Source organism: Juglans regia, chromosome 3, assembly GCF_001411555.2.
Source record: "Juglans regia cultivar Chandler chromosome 3, Walnut 2.0, whole genome shotgun sequence".
Taxonomy (NCBI): domain Eukaryota; kingdom Viridiplantae; phylum Streptophyta; class Magnoliopsida; order Fagales; family Juglandaceae; genus Juglans; species Juglans regia.
In genome coordinates this window covers 5,297,984-5,319,996 of record NC_049903.1, presented here as the reverse complement: position 1 = coordinate 5,319,996, position 22,013 = coordinate 5,297,984, and the positions used below count along the sequence as shown (strand labels likewise).

At 36.4% G+C, this 22,013-nt stretch overlaps 5 protein-coding genes and 1 non-coding gene across 9 annotated transcripts; 2 read left to right on the top strand and 4 right to left on the bottom strand.

Annotated features, from left to right (window-relative positions):
* Positions 1-225: 225 nt before the first annotated feature.
* TRNAV-UAC lies at positions 226-298 on the bottom strand. Its single transcript has one exon. It is a non-coding gene; the product is annotated as a tRNA-Val (tRNA).
* A 689-nt stretch (positions 299-987) lies between these two features.
* Positions 988-3,802, top strand: LOC108990633 (tetraspanin-19-like). 3 transcript variants are annotated; one of them, XM_018964646.2, is made up of 6 exons: positions 988-1,334; positions 1,943-2,042; positions 2,325-2,405; positions 2,548-2,652; positions 3,223-3,356; positions 3,539-3,802. In XM_018964646.2, the coding sequence occupies exons 1-6, from the start codon at positions 1,177-1,179 to the stop codon at positions 3,588-3,590; spliced, it is 630 nt and encodes a 209-aa protein (XP_018820191.1). In that variant the 5' UTR covers positions 988-1,176; the 3' UTR covers positions 3,591-3,802. The 3 variants fall into 3 exon arrangements, with proteins under 3 accessions (XP_018820191.1, XP_035544353.1, XP_018820190.1); XM_035688460.1 differs by having other exon boundaries at positions 3,223-3,366; XM_018964645.2 differs by having other exon boundaries at positions 994-1,334; positions 3,223-3,414.
* Positions 3,803-3,960: 158 nt separating this feature from the next.
* On the bottom strand, positions 3,961-6,567 carry LOC108990634 (sphingolipid delta(4)-desaturase DES1-like). The gene is made up of 2 exons (XM_018964647.2): positions 6,220-6,567; positions 3,961-4,928 (listed from the first exon to the last, which is right to left on the bottom strand). The coding sequence occupies exons 1-2, from the start codon at positions 6,376-6,378 to the stop codon at positions 4,110-4,112; spliced, it is 978 nt and encodes a 325-aa protein (XP_018820192.1). The 5' UTR covers positions 6,379-6,567; the 3' UTR covers positions 3,961-4,109.
* A 433-nt stretch (positions 6,568-7,000) lies between these two features.
* Positions 7,001-11,648, bottom strand: LOC108990635 (E3 ubiquitin-protein ligase AIRP2-like). Of its 2 annotated transcripts, none has more exons than XM_018964649.2 (5): positions 11,175-11,648; positions 10,042-10,198; positions 9,882-9,948; positions 9,544-9,778; positions 7,001-7,517 (listed from the first exon to the last, which is right to left on the bottom strand). In XM_018964649.2, exons 1-5 carry the CDS (start codon positions 11,252-11,254, stop codon positions 7,307-7,309), a joined length of 750 nt encoding a protein of 249 aa, XP_018820194.1. In that variant the 5' UTR covers positions 11,255-11,648; the 3' UTR covers positions 7,001-7,306. The 2 variants fall into 2 exon arrangements, with proteins under 2 accessions (XP_018820194.1, XP_018820195.1); XM_018964650.2 differs by having other exon boundaries at positions 10,042-10,192; positions 11,175-11,644.
* Positions 11,649-16,481: 4,833 nt separating this feature from the next.
* Positions 16,482-19,727, top strand: LOC108990630. Its single transcript, XM_018964641.2, has 3 exons — positions 16,482-18,517; positions 18,736-18,826; positions 19,298-19,727. Exons 1-3 carry the CDS (start codon positions 16,574-16,576, stop codon positions 19,486-19,488), a joined length of 2,226 nt encoding a protein of 741 aa, XP_018820186.1. The 5' UTR covers positions 16,482-16,573; the 3' UTR covers positions 19,489-19,727.
* A 726-nt stretch (positions 19,728-20,453) lies between these two features.
* On the bottom strand, positions 20,454-22,013 carry LOC108990631 (CBS domain-containing protein CBSX5-like). Its single transcript, XM_018964642.2, has 2 exons — positions 21,555-22,013; positions 20,454-21,439 (listed from the first exon to the last, which is right to left on the bottom strand). The coding sequence occupies exons 1-2, from the start codon at positions 21,890-21,892 to the stop codon at positions 20,620-20,622; spliced, it is 1,158 nt and encodes a 385-aa protein (XP_018820187.1). The 5' UTR covers positions 21,893-22,013; the 3' UTR covers positions 20,454-20,619.

Genomic DNA, 22,013 nt, shown 5'->3' with positions numbered 1-22,013 from the left:
ACTCAGCGACGGACGTCTAAAACCTAAGAACGGAGCTACTTGGGCAGAAAATCCAGTCATGGTGAAAGAGAAGCAGAGACCGAGGAAGGTGGAGTGGCCATGAGGGGTGATAAATGGCAGAGGAGGCTTATTAGCCAGCACTACAGCTGAAGTAGCTAAACTCCCGAGAGCAAAAATATAAAGTATCTTTCCACTTGCAAATTAAAATGTAAAACATACGAGGGATGTTGCTGCCCAGGATCGAACTGGGGACCTTTAGTGTGTAAGACTAACGTGATAACCACTACACCACAGCAACAGTTATGGTTCATAAATCTTAACATTATATTAATAATCTAAAAATTAAACATCATTTGATTTGAATTCATTTCCAACTCGACAGGAGTTGAGAGGAAAGAAATTTCTTTCCACCTCAAGACAAGATAGAGATGTCAATGGTTCTTTTCCCCGCAAGGAAATCCTGTAGGACCAACCCATAAGAAGACATAATAGAGACGGTTTCTAAGAAATTTCCTACCTCCCCGGCGCGGCTCTCGTTATTTCTTCCCCAATATATATATATATTGCCCTTATATCTCGTACTGACTAAGATACAAAAAAAAAATCTTGTCGTACCGTCAGTTGTATTAGGCTCAGTTGCATATAATTTTTTTAATTATGAATAGTGAGTCTTGTCTTACAAAAAAAAAAAAATCTATTTATAAGAATAAACACATAATAAATTATTACAATAATTTAATTTTAAAATTTAAATTATACAAATTAAATTTGAAGTGATAAGGATGGTATGTTCTGCAATTTACGCACCAACTTAAAAGTATAATAGCCTTGCAAAAAATATTTATAAGATCCATATTTTGAATATATCTCTCTCTGAGGCAGACACAGTGGCATATGACGTGTGATATGGAATTGCTTTCATATTAAAACTTTGAAAAACAATATGTTCGTTTCTTAAAAGAAATCCCACCCCACCAAACTTGTGTATTGCATCCATTGGTTTATTTATAAATGCTTTACTTGCCGAAAAAAAAAAAAACCCCAGTTTTGTCTGTCTGTTTTTCATATATTGAGTGGGCTAAATTTCTATGACGTGAGGGTTGGTTGTAAACTCTTAACTACTGTGTGTTCCTCTCTTTCTCCGACTGCCCGAAACTTTTCCTGGGTTTGTAAAAAATGGGAAGAATTGCCAAGACTTGTCTACGGTCATTGCTCAAACTGGCGAATTCCGTTATGGGTATTATTGGGATTGCGATGGTTCTGTATAGTTGTTGGATGATTAGAGTCTGGCAGAGAGATTCATCATATGTTGATTATAGTTCTACTGGTCCATGGTAAGGTACCTGCACTTTGTCATTGTAGAGTTCTTGCCCTGTCTACTCAGTTCTTCAAAAAATAGAGAAATATGTACCTTTTTTTTTTACTTGAAACTAAATAAGTCATCCCCCGTCCGTTCTTGCTTTAGCCATGTTTTCGAAGAAGAAATTTACGGGTATTTGTATCAGAAAGAGCACAGCAGTACACTCTGTTTGCTCCTTTGAAGCTTCATTATCACCCCCATAATGATCATATTCAAAATGCTAGAAGTTTCAAAGATCAAGAGAGAACAATGGATGAGCTAAAAATTTTCTTTTTTATGTCGTTGTTCTTATGGGCGGGGGCCATAGTTTGTAACGGACTAAGTGTCAATGACCTTCTTCTTTCTATTGTAACCTCTAGCTAGGCGTTCCTCATGAATACTTCCTGCTTACCTGGACTTTGCCTATTTCTATGAATATAATTTCTTTGATTACCTATCAAAAAAATATTTGTTTTCCCTTCCTTCATTCCGTGGTTAAATAACATGAAGCCTGATTAATATTTTGGTAAACTTATGCTCAGAAAGACAAATTTGTTCAATACATTTTGACTATTGAAAACGTATATTCTGTTGAAATTGCAGGTTCATATACAGTTTTCTTGGAATTGGTGTTACCTTGGGTGCAATAGCTTGTCTAGGCCACATTGCTGCCGATAGTGCCAATGGTTGTTGCCTTTCTTTTGTATCCTTCTAAACTTCATATCCTTTGCAGATGATAGCATGTTTTTGAAGTGGATGTCAATGGGTCCCTGTTCCTGAAAACATCATATATATGTGTATGCTTTCTGAACTCTTTTTCTGATATTAGATTTAGAACAACATACTAGCAGTCTTTTCTCTTTTCCGAGTGTGAAGGAAAAAACATATTTTTTTTAAAAAAAAAATTCCATCGTTTGCTGCACTCATGCTATTCGCAAGCATTGAAATATGTATCTTTAATATTGCTCGCCTTAAATGAACAAAGTATGTGGTGATCATCAGTTTGCTTCTCCTATTGGAGATTGCAATGACAGCAGACATGCTCCTGAATTCTGACTGGGAAAAGGTGATTTTATCTTCATTTCTATCCTACTTCTTTCCATATTCTCTTTTGCATATATATATAAAAATTCTCGGCCTCTTTTTTTCCAAATTTAACATGCAAAAATTTCTCTCTTATCTTGAAATGCTATGATACACTATATCAGGATTTGCCAGAGGATCCAACTGGGAGGTTACATGATTTTGAAGATTTTGTGAAGTCAAACTTTGATATTTTCCAATGGATAGGCTTGATGTTCACCTTAGCACAGGTAACATTAACTTGTTCTTTCAATTTGCATACTAACAAGAAGCTGCAGCAAAAATGTTAGGGAAATGAATTTGGATCACTGCTTATCCTCTCCCTATCATTCCATTTTAATTAAAAAAATTTGAGATTAATTTGTTCTATTATGTGTTGGGATGAGAATTTTCTGATAACTTTGTCTGTATGAATCAGTTAAGTTAGTGAGTTTTCTGACATGCTGACTTTGAGCTTGGGTGGAAGTATTAATGAACTCTTAAACCAAAATTGATCGGATCAGTTATCTTAACCAATGATTTTGATCGAATCTGCAATTTGAGTCGAATGGAAGTTGGGTTGGAGCATTAATTTAAGTTCTTAAGAAAAAAAGCCGAGTCTTACTGCATTATTTGATTTCTTAGTGCTATCAGCAAAAGCAAAACCAGGAGACCTGTTCAACCAGGCGTTTTATGTAGACATTTAAAGGCAAATGTGAAACCAACATGCATTTTTGAGACTCTTTTTCATGTGCCATTTTCATGTCAGCTGGTTCAAAATTTTTTTTCCTTAGACCTGTGTACATGTTCTTCACCTGCAGGGACTTTCAATTCTGCTGGCCGTGGCTCTGAGAACTCTTGGGACAAATCAGGGATCCTATTATAACTATGATACTGATGAGGATTATGCTCCCGAGAGGCTTCCGCTCGTAAATAACAAAGTCCAACCGCCACCGTATGTTAAAGTTATATCCGACCCGCGCTTTGCCACCAATAATAGTAGCACCTGGAATGTTTGTTTTCTTTCTCAACTTCCATAATCCATAGCTCACTTTTTTTAGTTTTTTCCCAACGAGGTCTTAGGATTTTCTTGGCTTATGTTTTCATTTATATTGTCTTGTTTGTTGTCCTTCTCAGGCAAACAAGTGAAGGGAGCAGTGTCAAATGTTGTTCACATGTGAGCATATGAGAGATGCAACTGTCAGTGTCGTATTTGCTGAGGAGTTTGATGTTTAGGAGGAATTGATGAAAGCTAGTGGAGACTCTGCTATAGGCGTGTATGAAAAATTGATTGTATGTGCGCCCTCCAGGGCTTTTATAAATGTCTCTAACTAGGCATGAGTAACACATTCGTGTTATGCTATTGTTCTTATTGCTGATGCTTGCTTATTTTCTGCTAGAGTCCGACAAGTTCTTTTTAGGAAAATCTTTCAAGTTAGTGAAACGTGTAGTTGTGAGTGTGTGTGTGTGAGAGAGAGAGAGAGAGAGAGAGAATAAAGTATAAATATGATCCACTAAGTGGCACATAAATCAGTAAATCGGGCCTTCTGAATTGTAAATGAATAAAAAAAATTACTCAAATCTTTTCATCGTAAAACTATATCATTCCCCAAAAATGATACAAATAATAGCTGATTCTGGCAATAACCATTACAAATCCAGGGAATAACAAAAAAAAAACCGAACCAGTAGTATAGATTAAACACACCTATTCAGATTTATTTGCCTTCCTCTTCATTCGGCTGAATGGACCCACTGCTCGGTCCATAATGTACATGTATATAACCTGGCTCCAAGATTTATATGACTCTAAATCCTCATAATACTCTGGTGCAATCTCTTTCACCTTGTGGAGCTTGCTCCCAGAAATTCTAGGGAAATCATGGTGCTCGTTGTGGTATCCCACACTCCATGTCATAAGATTCAGGGGGCCATAGTAAGAATATGTCTCCTGGTCAGGCTTGAAAACATAATGTTCTGAAATGAAGTGACCAGCCATTGGGTGCAACCCACCCCCAACGAATGTGGAAAGAATCAAATAGGCAAAAGATTTGCAGCCCCAAAAGTAAACCATGGCTGCATCAAGGGCTATCTGAATAAATAAATTGATGAACTCCCAATAACCAGGAGGTTTTGGTTTCAGAAAGAGAGGCCGGAGAGCATAGAAGAAGAGTTGGAAGACAACCCATATGCTTTTAGTGACAACATTTGTCACAAGATGGGCTTCAGTGTGGCTTGGAATGTCCATATCAATACCATCTACTCCTTGGAAGCGATGATGTTCAAGGTGATATTTTTGAAACGTGACAGACATGGGTACACCAATAGGGAGGTTGGCAAAAATCCCAAGCCAACGGTTATAGACTGGAGTTGAGAAGGCAAGATTGTGGCTGAGTTCATGGATGGCTAGGAAAAGGTTATGGTTGAGAAAAGATCCGAAGAAGTAGGCTATGATGAGTATCTTCAGCCAACCAGCATCATGGAGTAAAGTAGCAGTACATAGCTGAAGGAGAACTGCTGTGGAAACCTACGGCACCACAGTTACAAGGACATGAAACAGAATCGTTAATATCAATAACTGAAATACTATAGCGCAGAACAGTCGCCACATCAAATTAGCACTGCAAAAATAATGAAATTATGACAGGCAGAAAACTGTCCTTCACCAGAAAGAAAACTAGGTTTCCAAAACACAGTCATGATATTCTTCATAGTTGCTTTTCATAATAGTTTCTCATAATTTGAAATTCCGTTAAACGCAAACTGGGCAAATCTTGATATCCAGTGGCGAAAGACAACACATGAGAGCATATTCATCTCCAACAATTGCCAATAATTTTGCTACTTCATGTTTCTTGCTGCATACCCACAGGGGTTTAGAAGATTGTTCATAGGAAAGAATGTTGTTTAATTTCAAATATGGTCAAGTAGCTTTTGGAATTTCTACACAGCCTCAAAGGCATGAAACTAGACTTTGATGAATACAAAGGTAACACTGTCAATATCATAAGGTTAAGCAGCATGACCCCGGAATTCGGCCCAACCAACAGAAGTAAAGGTGGGAAAATTTACCCCTACCCCAGCAGGAATAACGCATTCTAATCGCATCACGGAATTGCTTTTTGTACTTCAAAGTTGAATATGAGATACAAACAGGTGTCATTCAAATTCATTGATAGGAGAGCAAATCAACAGAAGATGCCAATATGCATTAACTTTGTGTTAACGAATCTGGAAGATTACATAGATAGCTGATTTAGAATCCATAATTAATCAGTTTATATCAGCAAACGGACCTCACCGAACATAAATTTTTAACAGGAAGTTTAATGCTGGAAATGTGAGACTTAGAATAGAATTTAACAAAATCAGATCCAAATTTACAATTACAAAAAAATGCGGATTCCTGAGAAGTCATCAAACATTAGGAACAAATATTAAAAGTGCATCGCCAATCGTGAAGAATGCAGAAAGCTTTAAATATAATCCAAACAAGCACAACCCTGCATTGACATAATGGCATAAGAAACAAAACCAAGAAAGTTCAATTTGAGTTTCTCTTTTTAAGGGGGAAAAAGTGGACTTAAAAGACACAGCGGTTAAGAAACAACACCGGCCAAACCGCACAAGTCGTTTCAAGAAAATGCAATCCTTAACCGACATCCAAAGATCAAGAAGCATCTATCTCATAAAAGGAAAAAGAAAAGAAAAAGAAAGTTATCAAGAAGCATCGCACAACCGCGTAAATCACATTCAAACAGAATATACGCACAGAGCGATACAGACAAACAGACAACAGACAGGAAGAGTAAGAGAACCTTGAGGAAAGCCCAGGGATCGGGGCCAAAGAGATCCTTGATCTGAGGGTACCGAGAGAGAATCTGGCGGCGCCTAGTAGCGTGGGGCTCGTCCGTGTACGACCAGAAGAAGTCTGCAGCCATTACTCCTTCCGCTCGGTCTTCCCCTTTGCGCCCCATTTCTTCTCTCTTCTCCTCTCCTCTCCTCCTCACGCTTACTTGTTTTGCAAGTTCAAAAATTTGAAGGTGAATCCGAATGAATGAGCTGTGAGGCTGCGACTGTGCGGACAAGAATCCAGAGAGGAGCGTTTCGTTTGGACCCCATTGGCCATTCACGTGGGTCGTACAGCTATGTATGTGTATTTTTTTTTTTTTTTAAAGCCCTATTTTACCAAATATTTAATAATATATAGAAAAAATTAAATGTTTCATTTAACATACATTGATATCACTAAATGATGGACAAATAAATAAAGAATAATAAAGAATTAAATAATTAAAAAATTATCAATAACATAAGTTTTTTTCTAAATAAGTCGCTGCAGGCTTGACAGGTTGTCCTAATGAGAAGCCATTAAAACAGAAGAAAAGGCCAATAATGGCTCAGCATTCCATGTAAACGCACGTAATGCTTCTGCACCAAAAACACCTGAATCTATATGTGATTTATCATCTTTATACCGATATTTAAGAAAAGGCATTGACCTTGAAGCTCGCTTGCAAGATTACATGCAAAGCAAGCCGTGAAGAAAAGAACAGGAAGCTCATCAGTGTAATAACAAAAGCCATCCAACAAGAAAAGACATTTTCAAATGCTTCTTTATAAGCAAGCTTCAAGCTGTACAGACATATACAAATGGTTCTTAAATACAATGGATGAACCCTCCAAATTAGAAGACTTTCTCAAACTTCACGCACCAGCCCATCATAATTCAGGCTGGGTTCTTCTGATCAGAAGCGGGAAGAAAGCACTGCAATTTCAGCTGATCTAAATTTGCCGAATAAATTATGGTCCTTATGAAACCAAAAAGAAAGGGAGAACTGTTCATTTAGAGACCACAAGAGAAGGTGGGCTTTTTTTTTCTTTTTTTTTAAATGTTTAAACTCATCACCTTAGGTGAGAATCATAAGTATCAAAAAGAGTGTCAGGCACAATCAACGGTAACTTATCTATATACATGAAAAGCCTCCTAAGATTCTCCCTCGTTACCGTTGCCAAGTCGACTACATCCTTGTTGTCGGTGAATACCCAGAGATCACACGAGTTCACTCTCTTAAGACTGTCACGACAAAAGGGACACGACTGCGACCGTGATCGCCTGCATTAAATGCAACAGATCCTTACTCTTATTTAGATTGATTGCATAATGAACAAACAAATGTTTATAGCATGGACCAACAGAAAATGAAATAGATTACTCAAAAGCCAATATAGAATACAGGTAGACAACCAAAGAAATGCATTACAACCACATTAACGTCAAGAGCTATACACAAACAAGAAACTAACTGCAACCTGCAAAGGAACTCAATATCTAAATGCAGCAATCCAGCGCCAACATGGTTAGTTCACATAAACAAGTTATTATGATTTGTTCCTTCCAGTCTAACGTGTTGAAGAAAAAAAAACGTATATGAGACAGACAATCTAAGTAAAAACGAATTGTCTGAAGACAAAATAAAAACATAATGAGCCAGACATCTAAATTGCCAAGATCATTTCATCAGGAACAAGAAGCTTCTGTGACAAGATGCTAGAGCCCTAGCGATCATTTAACCATTACATTTGACAAGCTAAATTGTGCAGGGACCTCCATTGCAACATATATTTCCTTCCCTTTTCATTTCAAATTCAGAATTCACACATGGTTGCACGTGATGCTTGACAATTCACAAAATTCAGGACTACTGGATTGTATTTTCAGATGGCACAGTCAACGAAGTAAAAGTCAAATATCAATTTTATGCTGCTAATCCTAAATTCACAGTCCCTAAAATACCTAAAAAGCAGAAATTCAAGAAACCAAATTCCAAATGCTTCCTATCGGAATCTTCATACTCTGCTATTAAATGCAATGAACCGGATATTGTGGAAAGTTGTAAAATTTAAGCTTTGAAGTTTTGGCAATGGACAGAGGTCTTGAGACAGCCAAAGATGGAGATGGGGAATTAGTATTATTAAGGCATGGGAAAAGTAGATGACAGGTGGAATGGGCTACTATCCTTTGAATCAAGGAACTATGTCAATAGAGTAGCACAGCACCATGAAATGAACTAAACCTTGTATGAGTAAGATTTTTCACATTCCCTTCCGCTATATATATATATGTAAATATATGAGTTGTGCTACACAGAAGCCTCACACTCTGCACACCACTTAAAAAATATGTGATTTTACTCTTTTATCCTCATGTTTTATATTTTATATTTCATATTTCATGAAACACGAGGATAAAAGAATAAATTCACATATTTTTAAGTGATGTGCAAGAGTGTGAGGCTTATATATCGAATTTTTCTATATATATATATATATAATTAGCACACTTCAATGAATTACTCCAAGCATCCCACATTCAAACCTAATACATCATAGGCATAATCTTTCCAATATCAGGAAACAGAATAATAAAAATAAAAGCACAGATCACGGCTTCAATTTTGGCAGAAAGAAAACCAACAGGCCCACCCCATTCAACAATTAATATTGCCTCGGACTAAAAATTATTCAACTCATTGTCATCTACCTTTTCAGAATCCACATAATGTTTATGATCTTGCATATCCATATGCACCAATTGAAAAAACAATGATGTTTCTGTATATTCATATTCATGCACAGGTACATCTAATCTCATTAACATAATCCAGTGACAACCCAATGTTCACAGAGTGCATCAATGCATATGCACATATACCTCAATCCAAGACAGACTTATTGCTTGTAACTGTTTAAGTTGTTAAGACTTCACCACAACGAGTCCTGATCGTGGTTGATCATTTACTTGAATTACTCAATTGTCTTTTCCACCAAACATTTAGGTACAAGTATATCACTCCAAATGGGGCAATCAATCAATAAAGAAGGGGCTTGCTGGAACTGATTATCTAGTATTAGATACAAAATTAATAATAATAATAAAAAGATCCCAAGTCCATGAATCATCCAGTGCATCCTTAATTAACTTCATTTGCAGGTACAGAATATTATATACTAATTATCACATAGCAAGTATTATCTACTAACTATTTACCCAAGACCAAGACTAAATAAATTGTGGAATGTTTTGAGTTCAAGAACCAAGGAAAAAGTATCTTGAGAGATAGAGAGAAACTTGGAGGTACCATTCACGGTAACATTTCAAGCACATGGCATGATTGCAGTTGGGCAATACAATCTTACTATTCATTTCCATGCATATTCCACATTCTTCCTCTCTTTCATCGTCTACATCCGAGAACTGTCTATATTCCCCATCATCTCTTCTTCGATACCTCTCCACACAAACTGCCTTCTGCTTTTTATCTTCTGTATCAGTAACACCTCTTTGAAGTTGCAGTAACGAGGGATAAATGACCGCTGATCCCAACAAGAATCACAGATTAGAAAGATAATAGGGAATAAATTAGGCAAGCTAATGACTCCAAACCCGAATTTGAAATATGCTGACTCCAGAAGTTACCATAGAACTCCCTTATACTTGCTTTTCTTTCATGAGTGGACATGGTGGTTGTGCCATCCACATAAACCTGAAGCATAAGGCAAAGTGCGGAGGTCAGCCATCTCCATGATTGAACAATGAGCAAAGGCATAAATCCCATTTAAAGGAACACATGTGCAACCTTGTAAATGAGGATTCTTAGCAGTCCAAGGGCTCCTGCAAGGTGGCAGTCTGTCCATTGGACCAGAAAGAGGAACAGGTGTGCTGCCGGACTATATGACATCCTCATCTGAAGGCAGGCACCATCATACTCCCTTGGAAAATCTGACGCACTGCATCTTGCATTGCAGGATAAGAATTTAAATAGAAAGATGAAAATGGATTATCAGTTTAAGCAAGCAACGTCATCACAAACATTAGAAACTCGTGAGGCACCCAAGTGAGACGTATCGAGCATTCTCAATGCCAAATAACATACCATTAAAATTTTCAGCTTCCCACTTTCTACAACTTAGATTAATCATTTTTAAACACCCAATTATGTAGATAAATGCCCATTCAATCATTACAAAAACATGAAAATGGAATTATTGAAACATTGGAGTTTGGACAATACAATCCGTAACCTGACTCGTTTAATAATTTAAGCGCATCAAGATCAATGATACAGCTCCCCAAACTGGTGGAACCCATTGGCCACATGGGCTTACAAACGCAAGTTATCAATATAAAGATAATGTCAAGACATAAATATAAAAGAGAGAGAGAGAGAGAGAGAGAGAGCAAAAAATGTGGTTCAATATCACAAAAGAAGTGTCATCCTTAGCATCATCTTACCAACTTTTTTTTCTTTGGATGGGTGTCTTACCAACTAAAAAATTGAGATAACACCAATCTACCGTTCGGACTTCTGAGCAACATATGGTGGGAAATTAAAAAGAAGAAAAAAATCGAAAACCCAACTCTAAGCGAAAAAAGAACCAAACTTGCATGTGGGGAATTAAAAAATAGGCTAACTCTTCTCCACCGAAGTGTTTCAGAGAGAGAGAGAGTTTGGCCTGTAAGATCCAAATCCATTGGAAAATCACATTTCTTTTTTTTTTTAATATACACGCTAAGTAGTTGTTAAAAAATAAAAAAATTAAATGTAAGAACCAGAAAACCCAAGAACATTAAATTCACATTTCATACGACGCACGTAAGAAATTCAAACCGATGGCATGCATATTCAATTTTAAAAAAAAAATGACAAAAATGAGACCTTTTACAAGAAAAAAGGACAAAGAAACCAAAGAGAGACCCTCATGAACTTACAGAGTATTGGCGTGCTGAATGTCAGCTTCAAGAACTTTGAGAGAGTCCTTGAATGATTTTCTCATAGAAGCAATATACATCTGGACTTTTTTTCACTCACGATATGTGAGGGGGGGGAAGAAAAAACCCAGAATCAGAATCGATTCTCAAAACCAAAAACCCTAATTTGAGCACCAAAACCCCTCCGACTCTCTATCTATCTCAGTGTCTCTGTCTCTGTCTCTCACACACACACACACAGAGTCGTCTCTGGAGGAATTCCTTTTCAGTGTTTTGCGGTCTGTGGCTTCTATAGTTCTATTCCATTCTGTTCTTGAAAGCGAAGATGGAGAGAGAGAGAGGACACGTGGAACCTGGACAGATGTCGTGGAGCCTCAATAGAGAGCAATTACAATACAATAAATAAATGAAATTGCGAGCTTCGAAGAGATGCACGAAATGGAGAGCCCCGTGACGCCCTTATCCACTATCTCTCTCTCTTGTTTGTTTTTTGTCTGCCACTTTTTCCTTCTCTTTCGGTTGCTTTCGCTCCACGCAGTCCGATAGTGATGATCATCACACCATCCCCTTCGACACACTTTGCAGTTTGCCCCCATCATTCCATTTTATTTACGATAATGACTTGAAGATGTATGCTTAATTGTCTTAGATTTGAATTCAAAACTCATCTCAACTTATCTCAATTTATTATTATAATTTTTTAAAATTTTTACATAAAATATAATAAATAATTTAATTTTTTTAAATTTCAAAATAACTTTTTTAAATTCTCACATTAAATATAATAAATAATTTAACTTTTATTTTACTATTATAAATTATTTCAATCCATCTCAACTCATCTCTGAATTCAAAAAATTTAAATAAAAAAGTAAATAAGAAATATAAATATTGTAGGGATTAATTATATTTAACACTCTCGAACTTTTACTCAATTCACAATGTGCTTCTGAAACTAATAATTGCATCAAAATAGACTCTCAAACTTTCAAAATTTCTTAATCACCCCTTCCGTCTACCAACAGCATTAAATCTAACATAAATTCATTGCATGTGTTGCTCATGTGCATTACATTCATTGTAAATATGTAATTTTCATTTAATTTATTATCGTTGATTATATAAAATATAAAATAATATATGTCATCAATTAATAATAAATTATTAATTATTAAATAAATTTTTTTATTAATTTATATGTGATTAATGAATGTCAAATAATTTCATTGTGTACATAGATTATTCATACTTACTTACAACTTAGGTATAAAATAATTTTACATATGATTAATGATTAATGATTTATTATTAATTGATAGCATATATCATTTTATATTTTATATAGTCAATGATAATAAATTATATAAAAATAACATATTTGCAATGAATATTTGTTAGATTTGACACTAATGGTAGATGGAATTGGGGGATTGAGAAGTTTTGAAAATTTGAGTGTCCACTTTGATACAATTATTAATTTTAAATACATATTATGAATTGAATAAAAATTCGTAAGGACAAATTGTAATTAACCAATATTGTAGCTCACTTCATCCGTCTATTTTCATTTTACTTAAATTATAAATTAAAGTATTAACTTTATATGTTTTTGTATTAACACCAATTAATTGTTATTAAAATTATTTCAATTATTATCATATTTCAATTAATGTCTTGCATCCATCTGGGTACCCTGTAGGAGGGAAATTCATCTCCATATATTTTTTATGAGAAAAATTATATTTTCAAGACAGTGTATAGAATATATCTAATAAAGTATTTACATGATGAAACTTAATTTAATGTAATAAATTTTAAAATTAAATTTTATTATGGATGTACACTGATGGTTTCGGTGTCAAATTGAGACCCCGCCAACGTCTGTCATGAGAGCTCAGTACCGGCCGAAACCGCTCGATTGGGGAGATAAATCCGATATTATCGGTCTTAACGCGGCACAGTTTGATATTTCGGTCTGCTATCGGCGTCTTTGTGACAGAAGAGAGACGTCGCGTCCATTGTTGAGTGAGAGTAGAAGGCTTAGAGTATAGGGTTGCAAATGAAGAAGAAGAAGATGCGGAGGAAGAATAAGACGTGAGGAAGAAGAAGAAGATAGAGAGTTAATGAAACCTAATTCAAAATGACGATGTCGTTATATATGTCTTTTTTTAACTTCCACTTGGAAAACGACACCGTTTCACTTATTTAAGTGAAACGGCGCCGTTTTATAGATATATATATATATATATGTATTAAAAAAAAGAAATGGTTAATTACATTTTGCTCTCTCAAATTTTTACTCAATCCTCAATGTGCCCCCGAAACTAATAATTGCATCAAAGTGGACCGTCAAACTTTCAAAACTTCTTAATCCCCCCATTTTCGTCTACTAGCCGCGTTAAATCTAACGAAAATTCACTGTAAATATGTAAATTTCATCTAATTTATTATCATTGACCATATAAAATATAAAATAATATATGCTATCAATTAATAATCAATCATTAATCATTAACTATATATAAAATTATTTTATACCTAAGTTGCAAGCAAGTATGAATAATCCATGTACACAATAAATTTATTTGATATTCATTAACCATATATAAATTAATAAAAAAAATTATTTAATGATTTATTATTAATTGATAGCATATATTATTTTATATTTTATATTTTATATGGTCAATGATAATAAATTATATGAAAATTATATATTTACAGTGAATGTTATGAGCATGAGCAGCACGTGCAGTGAGTTTCCGTTAGATTTAACGTTGCTGGTAGATAGAATGGGGGATTGAGAAGTTTTGAAAGTTTGAGGGTTTACTTTGATGTAATTATTAGTTTCAGAGGCACATTATGAATTGAGTTAAAGTTTGAGAGAGTAAAGTGTAATTAATCCAAAAAAATGATCGACCGGTTCAGCGGTTTCCTAAGGTTTCAAACCAGCGCTGAACCGTCGACATCGATTTTCTCTCAAATCCTTTCGCTCTTCGATCGGTTCTTCACCGGTTTCGACCGATTCCTGAATTCGAAAATCAGTTCACGTCGGAGACAGTCGGAGACAGTCGGTTCGGCCGATTCCTGTGCAGTTATAAATATTATTATTTAAATTATATGAAGTGCATTCTATATGCCAATTTAAAAATATAATAACTTTTTTAGTAAATAAACTACACGACCTGACCTGATGACTGTGGATGAATATCATCATGTTTGGTGATACGATTTAGTGAATTTTTGATAGATTCTTCCCGCAAAAAAAAAATATATATATATATTTATATATTTTTTCACATATCCAAGGACAGAATGGTATGGAACTTCCAAGAGTTTCTGTTTCTTTGGAGGATAAAACCGTCATTATGATATCATGGTATCAAATTAATTTGATATATGCACGTCAATCTCTTTTTGAGTTTTTTCTGCTTCCTTTTTTTTATTCCGATGTACATTGCCATTTGCCACATCACATGCATGTATGATGTCGTTTGAGATTGACAAATAGCCAATCAGGTGCGAGCACTTTTTCATATTCCAAATTTACAAAGGTCGTATGCTGTACCAGCATGAAATACATCAATCATCTACCAAGCCCATTGGAAACCTAAAACAGAGACCCACAAAATAATAAATATAAAATCTTTTGCTTAGATATTTGCACCCCACTCCCAAAAAAAAAGAAGAAGAAAAAAACCTAAAAAAAAGCAAAGGAAAAAATAATAATTAAATACTTTATGGCATGTATATGCTCAATCATAATCTTTATAATTTATAAATTATTTACAATTTATTTTAAATATAAGATAAGATGGTAGATACTCCAACATTCATTTACTCATTCATAATTGCAAAATCCTGTTTTAACATCTCTAATTGCTTTTATCATTGGTAATTGAGTGTGAGGCAATCATATATAATTATAATTCCAAAGTCTACGATTGATTTTTTCCAAAACACTTGTTGTCTGAACGGCCAACAGACATCACCTAAACTGATTTTGTGCAAGATAGAATCTTACACAACTATATATATATATAAATTTTATTGATTTTTGTTTACTAAAAATTGAGTAATATTAGATAAAGTCATAAGTTATATAAATATTACATACTCATTTTTAAAAATAATAAAATATATTATTAAAAAATTAATTTTTTTACTTAAATTATAAATTTATTCACTTATTTTTTTTAAAAAAATGCATAGAAGTTACACACGTATGATTTCTCGTGTTCTAAAGGAAGAAGGTGGGATTCGATGAATCTGAAGCGAAGATTATTCTAATTTCTGGTTTGTAATTGTGGAAGGATTAAAGATAAGAGCATTGCCAAAGCCAAGTGCAAATTTTACCTTTTTTTATCACAAAATTCCTACATTGAACTAGCTATAGCCATATATTTTAGTTTTGAGCTACAGTAACTTTCCCCACCTAGCTATATTTGGCTATACACTATTGAAGGACCAAATGAGTTTTTTATTATTTTTTCTCAATTTCCCTCCCTTTCCCTCCCTTTTTGGTAATTTTTCTTGCCAAATTACTTTTCTTTTATGATAAAGTTTCTAATTGAAGGTACATTTATTTTCTATCATTATTAGCTTAATACACAATATAAAAATATAAATAGCAAAAAAAAAAGGTTAGCAAAAATTAATTTGTTGGTTTCAAGAATTGTTGTATAATTTTTTTTATCAAATATTATTAAAATATATGAAGTATATTTACAAAATATGAAAAAAAAAATTTGTCAAATATTATTAAAATATATAATATAATAATATTATTTTGACTTTAAAATGACTAGTCCAATGTAGACTTAGATAGTCAAAAGTTAATACAATAGCCAAAATGTAATATTTTAGCCAAATTTTAGACTTGGCAATGGCTAGTCCATTGCCAATGCTCTTAGTGGGAAAAGATAGATGGTGGGGCCGGAAACCCGGCGAGCATGGTATGAGTTAGGTAACAAAATTGATGCTCTCCAACTCAGCCTGCAATCCTTACCCGCTCCTAATATATATATATATATATATATATATATATCATTAACGTATTGAAATAAAAATAATTAATCACATTCACCCACCTTACTAATTAGTATCATTCAACTAACCATATCCTCATTTAAAAAAAATCATTTTACAAACTTTTGGGTTGGGTATAGAACTCGCCACTGGACTCTGGGCAGGCTTGGTTTGGTTTGAGTTCTCGGCCTACTGAAATTGGGCCGTCAATGAGGCTCCCACAGCCTTGATTTAGCCCTTAGCTCAAATTTAATGAGCCCGGTTCATAGCTGGACCTGTAAATAAGTCTGGATTGTCCACCTGCTCTCGTGTTGCAGCGGTAAGAGGGTGAGCCTGTCCGTGCGACATTTTCGTCTCCGATCGATTACCAAATGGAAACGCGAATTTTCGCGATTCCCATCAGTTATTCGAATCCTCAATTTGCACCCTCAGTTTTTCTCTTTGATTTTCCGTTATTTTCGCGAGGAAGCCGAGAAAGTCTTCGTTTTTCCCGCCGAAAATGTCTTCACGTGGCCCACAAGAGCATCTCCGTAAGAGCTAGTTGTGCTTCTGGCTCAGCGAATTACGGCGGGTGGGACGAGTTTAGAATCTTCGGCGACTCGGAATGCGATGGTGAGTCGGATCAATTTCGAAACTTTCTGGTTTCTGTTAAAGTTGAAGATAGAAAGCACATATTCGTGTTCCTTTTGGGGCTTGTGTGCGCCCTAGCCATTTCTAGAGTTAGAGTCTCTTCGACTGTTATGTTTCCAGCGTCAATTTTGGTTTTTGCTATTGGTTTTTCGTTTGGGTTTATTCGTGCCGGAAAATTCAGTGAGGTGAGTGAAAATGGAGGTAAGAAAAGGGTAAAAGAGGAGATTTATACGGTTTATACTGATAAATCGAGTAACTTGGTGGATTTTTTTGACGGGTTTGATGTCAAGGTTAATAATTTAAAGAATGATATACAAAAAGCTATTGATAATAATGAAATCACTGTAAGTGATTTGGAAAGTTATGTAAATGAAATTGAATCGATTAGTTCATCGGCTTCGAAGGCAAGAAACATCGCCAAGGCTTCAATAGATAACGCGGGGAACTCTAATGTTTTGTTGGTGGAGAACCAGAAGCCAAGTAGAAGGAAGAAAGAGCTTGGTGAAGTTGGGTTTGAGTTGTTGCAGTCTGTTGGAAGTTTCTTTGGGGAGAACTCGGTTGGTTCCAAGCCTAATAAAGTGAAAGATAACATTAAGCGACAGACCGTAGAGAGGTTGGTAAACGATCAAAATCGAGTGAATGTATCTACTTCTGCAGTTGAGGAAAGTGATTTCAATTTAGTCGATGGTAATAAAGGAAATGGGAAGTTGGGTGTGTCTCAAGATTCATCAGCTTTTGTTGAGAATGGTGGTAGACGAATAAAAATTGACTCAAAGATGGGGAAAATGAATGAAGGGGAGATTGGTGGCAGTGGTAAAAGATTTATTGAAAGTGAAGAGTATAGTTACAGGAATAACAGTTTGCGATTTACAAATAATCAAACTTTCTCTTTGAAGATGGGCCATGATAACAGAACTGAGATGTGGGAATCCCACGATAAGTTTAACTCTGAGGAGTTTAGAGTTAGGATGAAACGTTTGGGAACTGAAGCATCCTTTGTTCAACAACAGATGCTCAAGAAATCCAATGGAGCTTTCCGAACTTCTCTCGACAGTGAAATGAATGACGATGAGACATACAGGTTCCAAACTAGAGAAGAAATTTTGAATCATGAATACGATTCTCATATGGCTAATCAGCTGTCCTCAAATGAGAGTGAGGTTGATTCCTTTTCATCTCCAAAGGTTTCTGATGATGTGGTCTTTGATAGGTATTTTACAGAAGCTAATGAGCTTCTGAAACAAGCAAAAGAGTATATAAGGAGTAGACGTGATAAGGAGCGTGCTGAGATCATATTGTACAGGTCTGCCAAGTTACTCTCCAGAGCCATAGCTATGAAGCCCGTGAGTTTGTTGGCTGTGGGCCAATTAGGCAACACCTATCTTCTTCATGGGGAATTAAAATTGAAGATGAGTCGTGAGTTGAGAGCTCTCCTTTTGGGGGGTGGTCCTTTTCCTATTGAGAAGCGAAATGGAGTACTCAAGGGATTAGGTGATCAAATCACTGGCAAGGATGAAATTGCATCTGTCCTTGTTAATGTGTGTGAAGAGTGTGAAGAACTTCTTGTGGAGGCAGGAAGAAAATATAGATTGGCATTATCTATTGATGGGAATGATGTAAGAGCCCTATACAACTGGGGTCTTGCTCTCTCCTTCCGTGCACAATTGATTGCGGATATTGGACCGGTAGGCATTCTTCTTTAGTATAAACTCGAGTTTTGGAGTCCTCATATTGTTAGCTGAATGAGGTGTGGAAGTTAGAGGAATATATTTCCTAACCTGACATAAGTTTTCATTACTACATTGTTGGGTTGGTTTTGGTTACATTTTGATTTGATATGCACTATCAATTTAAACTTTAAAGTGTGCTGCTGGATTTTTAATTCTTAAATAAATCCTTTCAGGAAGCTGCTTTTGAGGCCGATGAAGTATTCTTGGCTGCAATTGATAAATTTGATGCTATGATGTCCAAAGGCAATGTTTATGCACCTGATGGTAAGTTTTGGTTGCCAGTCAAACTGGGTTCATGATGTGAATATTTATTGCAGTTGCATCTAACATGGTTCAATTACAAATTCTGCATTTACTGCCATAGACAGAATCTATTGTCATCATACGGTAATGGTACTGTAAAGATTATGAAATAGATGTGTTGCATGACAATGATAACAACTATGCAATGCCTTGAACTACAAATGAGACAACGTACCGGGGTAAAACTTGCACAAAAGTCTAACAGTTGAATGGATGGGTTTTGTGTCTTCATACTTGGCTGCATTTTCATAATTCTGCTTTCATAAAAATGCTTTGAAGTGAAAGCATAGAGCATTCATTTTTTGCCGGATGATACATGAAATCATGCGGTAGAGAGAAGCACATAGCTTATTTTTGCCATTCCAATTTTTAATTCAGACATCATTTTGACCAAGTGTGAGATTCTCATTTAATTCATTGTGCGAGTTTCAGCTTTGTTCAGATGGGGTGTGGCTTTGCAGCAAAGATCTCGCTTACGCCCACGTAATAGTAAAGAGAAAGTGAAATTACTGCAGCAGGCAAAGAGGCTATATGAAGATGCACTCCACATGGACTCCGACAATCTCCAAGTAAGAGAAGCCCTATCAACATGTGTATCTGAACTCAATTTTAGGCACTTTTGACGAAAGAATCAGCTCATATTGCTCTTTGTTGCATCACTCTGTGTTTAGATTTATTATCAACAGTTGTTCTCTCTTTTCCCAGTTTTGTCCCTTCTCCACCATTGGGGTGCAAAATGCATGATGGATAGCCTCTTATATCCTTTTTTTTTTTTGTATTATGAATAGCTTTGATGTAATAATATGAAAGAAACCCGTTCTTCTTGCTCACTGTCTTCTGCTCACTCGAGCTATTGATTTCACTGGATCCATACCTTATTTTTCTAATTCCCAACCAATGCTTTTCCATTCTGTGTAAATTCACTGGAAACGGTGGATGATATTATCGCAAAGCTTGTAGTGTCGCTGATCAAACTTGGTAGGAATGAAGTTTTTGTTTGGGTCAGTTTATATCAGCCGGCTGCTCTCTTAAGTGTAGGGTTCATAGCTGAATTGCCCCGCGGCTGCATCCATTTGCAGTCCAAAGCGTGTATATTATTTTACAATTGACGAGCAGCAACTTCAGCTTGCGTTATAATGTTTGCCTAGGCGGTTTATTTATTGTTTGCCTGACAACTTACAAGCACAAGGTCAAGATCTATGGTAGTTTTGTAGAGATTAGATCCCAATGCAGTGTCCAGATAAAACTTTTTTAAAAAAATAAAAAATAAAAAGCGTGATCCAATGTAAATAACACAAAGGGATGACCAGTAAATCAGATTTGATGTTCTTTGATCACGATTGCTTGTCACGTATACACGTTGAAGACCACATCTTCCTGACAAGTATCTTGTGGCAGATAATTGTGCTATGATGTTAGATGGTTTGTCGAAGGAGATGTTAAGCGGGCACTTTTTGAATGAATAATATCACCTTAGCACGATTGAAGCTCCATTTTGTTACTTATCCCTGCCTAATATTTCTCGAAACCGACTCCGTTTTGCACTTCTTAAGTCCAAGTTATTTGCGGAATACCATTTGTAAATTTGTTTTAATTCAGGAATAAAGCTTATTGTTGTTATTAGAGCACAACCTTATTCAAACTTCAAATGTTCGATTATAGCAGAGAACATTGTGGATTCAGATTCTTTGGCAAACTCTACTATGGTGATCTTGCAGTTTTGACTTTTGAGTTCTCATCTTGTGAGTTATTTCTTATAACGAGTTCAAACGTTCCCGGAAAACTTTCAGCATGGCTGCAAAGGTAACAATCCCAGACAAACTCCCATCCTCTTCAACAACCCACACATAACTCACGCGATGCGCGAGTGCCTGAATCATCACCGCCACCAATGAGTTCCATGGGTAGCACACGATTGCTTCTGACCTCCTAACCAACCTCGCCGAATACGACCCTCCTGACTTACTCCTCCCCGACCCAGACTCTTCGTCCGACGAAGACGAGCACAGCGACAATGATGTGATTGTCGATTCCTCTTCCATTAGTTCCAAAGCCGCTTCTAAGTTTTGCGCTTCCAGTCGGTCTTTCACCAGCTGCACTAGGTCCTCTGGTGGACCACCACAGTCTATATATGCCATTAGATCACCCGCCGAGAGAGTTGCGATCGCCGCCGAGACAGACTCGTCGCAAGAATTGAGCGTGAACGGCGAGATTTCGCCGATCAACTTGCCGTCTAGGTCGACGATGGCAACAGAGGTGTGGTTGACGAGGGACTGGGAGATGAGGGGCAATGCAGCCAATGCAGGGTCGTCGTATTGGACGGCGAGGATGTTTTTTGGGTCGATTACATTAAGGGTGTTGATGGGGTTGATGGGGGTGGGGCAGAAAAGACCAATGGAGTTGAGGAGGTAGCGGATTATGTCTTCTTGGGTGAGCCAGCAGTATTCCCGATTGTTGTGGAGGGTGGACTTGGAGGAGGGCTTCTGCAGGAGCTTCTTCCTCCGGCTTTGACTTGGTATTGGTATCACAAGATTCTGTGCTCCTTCAAGTATGAGATCTATAGCCTCCACTAAACTGCAAATTTATCATAAGAACAAATCAAATTAGTCATATAGTAGACACCAAATCTCCCACAACTGTCTAAAGAAAAAGATGGGATATTTGAGGATGGGAATCATGGGTAACAAACCTTGCGTGGGGCTCCAAATGCCTAACGATCCCAGTAGGAGTCTTGGTAATCAGAACCGAGAGCGGCGACTGAAGCGCGGCGGCTGGGGACCTGAGGTTCTCTTCTTTGCAGAGGAAACAGATTATGTCTACCATGCAAACCTTGCCTACGCATCGGCAATCATCGGAGATCCTCGAAGACTTGTCGTGGTCACAGCTCCACAAGCTCAAATAGCTCTCGCCGAGCCTCTTCAGGACCGACAGGGCGTCACCGACTGTCGCGGAAACAGAAAGGCTCCTAAGGGCTGGCTTTCCAAGACATAGATCGAATACCTCCCGGGAAAATATGCTCACTGCCATGCACAAACAAGAAGCTCAAAAGAGAGAGCTCGAAGAGCCGAAGGTGAAAACTGAAAACGCAGAAGTTTCTGGAGAGATGGTTATGAAGATGGAGAGGACAGCCTAGTACTGTTGAAGCATT

Excerpts from the sequence above, each read along its gene's own strand:
- LOC108990633 (XM_018964645.2), top strand. The coding sequence starts at position 1,177 with ATGGGAAGAATTGCCAAGACTTGTCTACGGTCATTGCTCAAACTGGCG. Across the intron at positions 2,043-2,324 it reads ATGGTTGTTGCCTTTCTTTT|TATGTGGTGATCATCAGTTT; the intron begins GTATCCTTCTAA and ends AAATGAACAAAG. Across the intron at positions 2,406-2,547 it reads TGAATTCTGACTGGGAAAAG|GATTTGCCAGAGGATCCAAC; the intron begins GTGATTTTATCT and ends ACACTATATCAG.
- LOC108990635 (XM_018964649.2), bottom strand. The coding sequence starts at position 11,254 with ATGTATATTGCTTCTATGAGAAAATCATTCAAGGACTCTCTCAAAGTT. Across the intron at positions 9,949-10,041 it reads TAAGAATCCTCATTTACAAG|GTTTATGTGGATGGCACAAC; the intron begins GTTGCACATGTG and ends CTTATGCTTCAG. Across the intron at positions 7,518-9,543 it reads TTGAAATGTTACCGTGAATG|GCGATCACGGTCGCAGTCGT; the intron begins GTACCTCCAAGT and ends CATTTAATGCAG.
- LOC108990630 (XM_018964641.2), top strand. The coding sequence starts at position 16,574 with ATGGAAACGCGAATTTTCGCGATTCCCATCAGTTATTCGAATCCTCAA. Across the intron at positions 18,518-18,735 it reads TGATTGCGGATATTGGACCG|GAAGCTGCTTTTGAGGCCGA; the intron begins GTAGGCATTCTT and ends AAATCCTTTCAG. Across the intron at positions 18,827-19,297 it reads CAATGTTTATGCACCTGATG|CTTTGTTCAGATGGGGTGTG; the intron begins GTAAGTTTTGGT and ends TGCGAGTTTCAG.
- LOC108990631 (XM_018964642.2), bottom strand. The coding sequence starts at position 21,892 with ATGGCAGTGAGCATATTTTCCCGGGAGGTATTCGATCTATGTCTTGGA. Across the intron at positions 21,440-21,554 it reads CATTTGGAGCCCCACGCAAG|TTTAGTGGAGGCTATAGATC; the intron begins GTTTGTTACCCA and ends ATAAATTTGCAG.
- LOC108990634 (XM_018964647.2), bottom strand. The coding sequence starts at position 6,378 with ATGGGGCGCAAAGGGGAAGACCGAGCGGAAGGAGTAATGGCTGCAGAC. Across the intron at positions 4,929-6,219 it reads ATCCCTGGGCTTTCCTCAAG|GTTTCCACAGCAGTTCTCCT; the intron begins GTTCTCTTACTC and ends GTGGTGCCGTAG.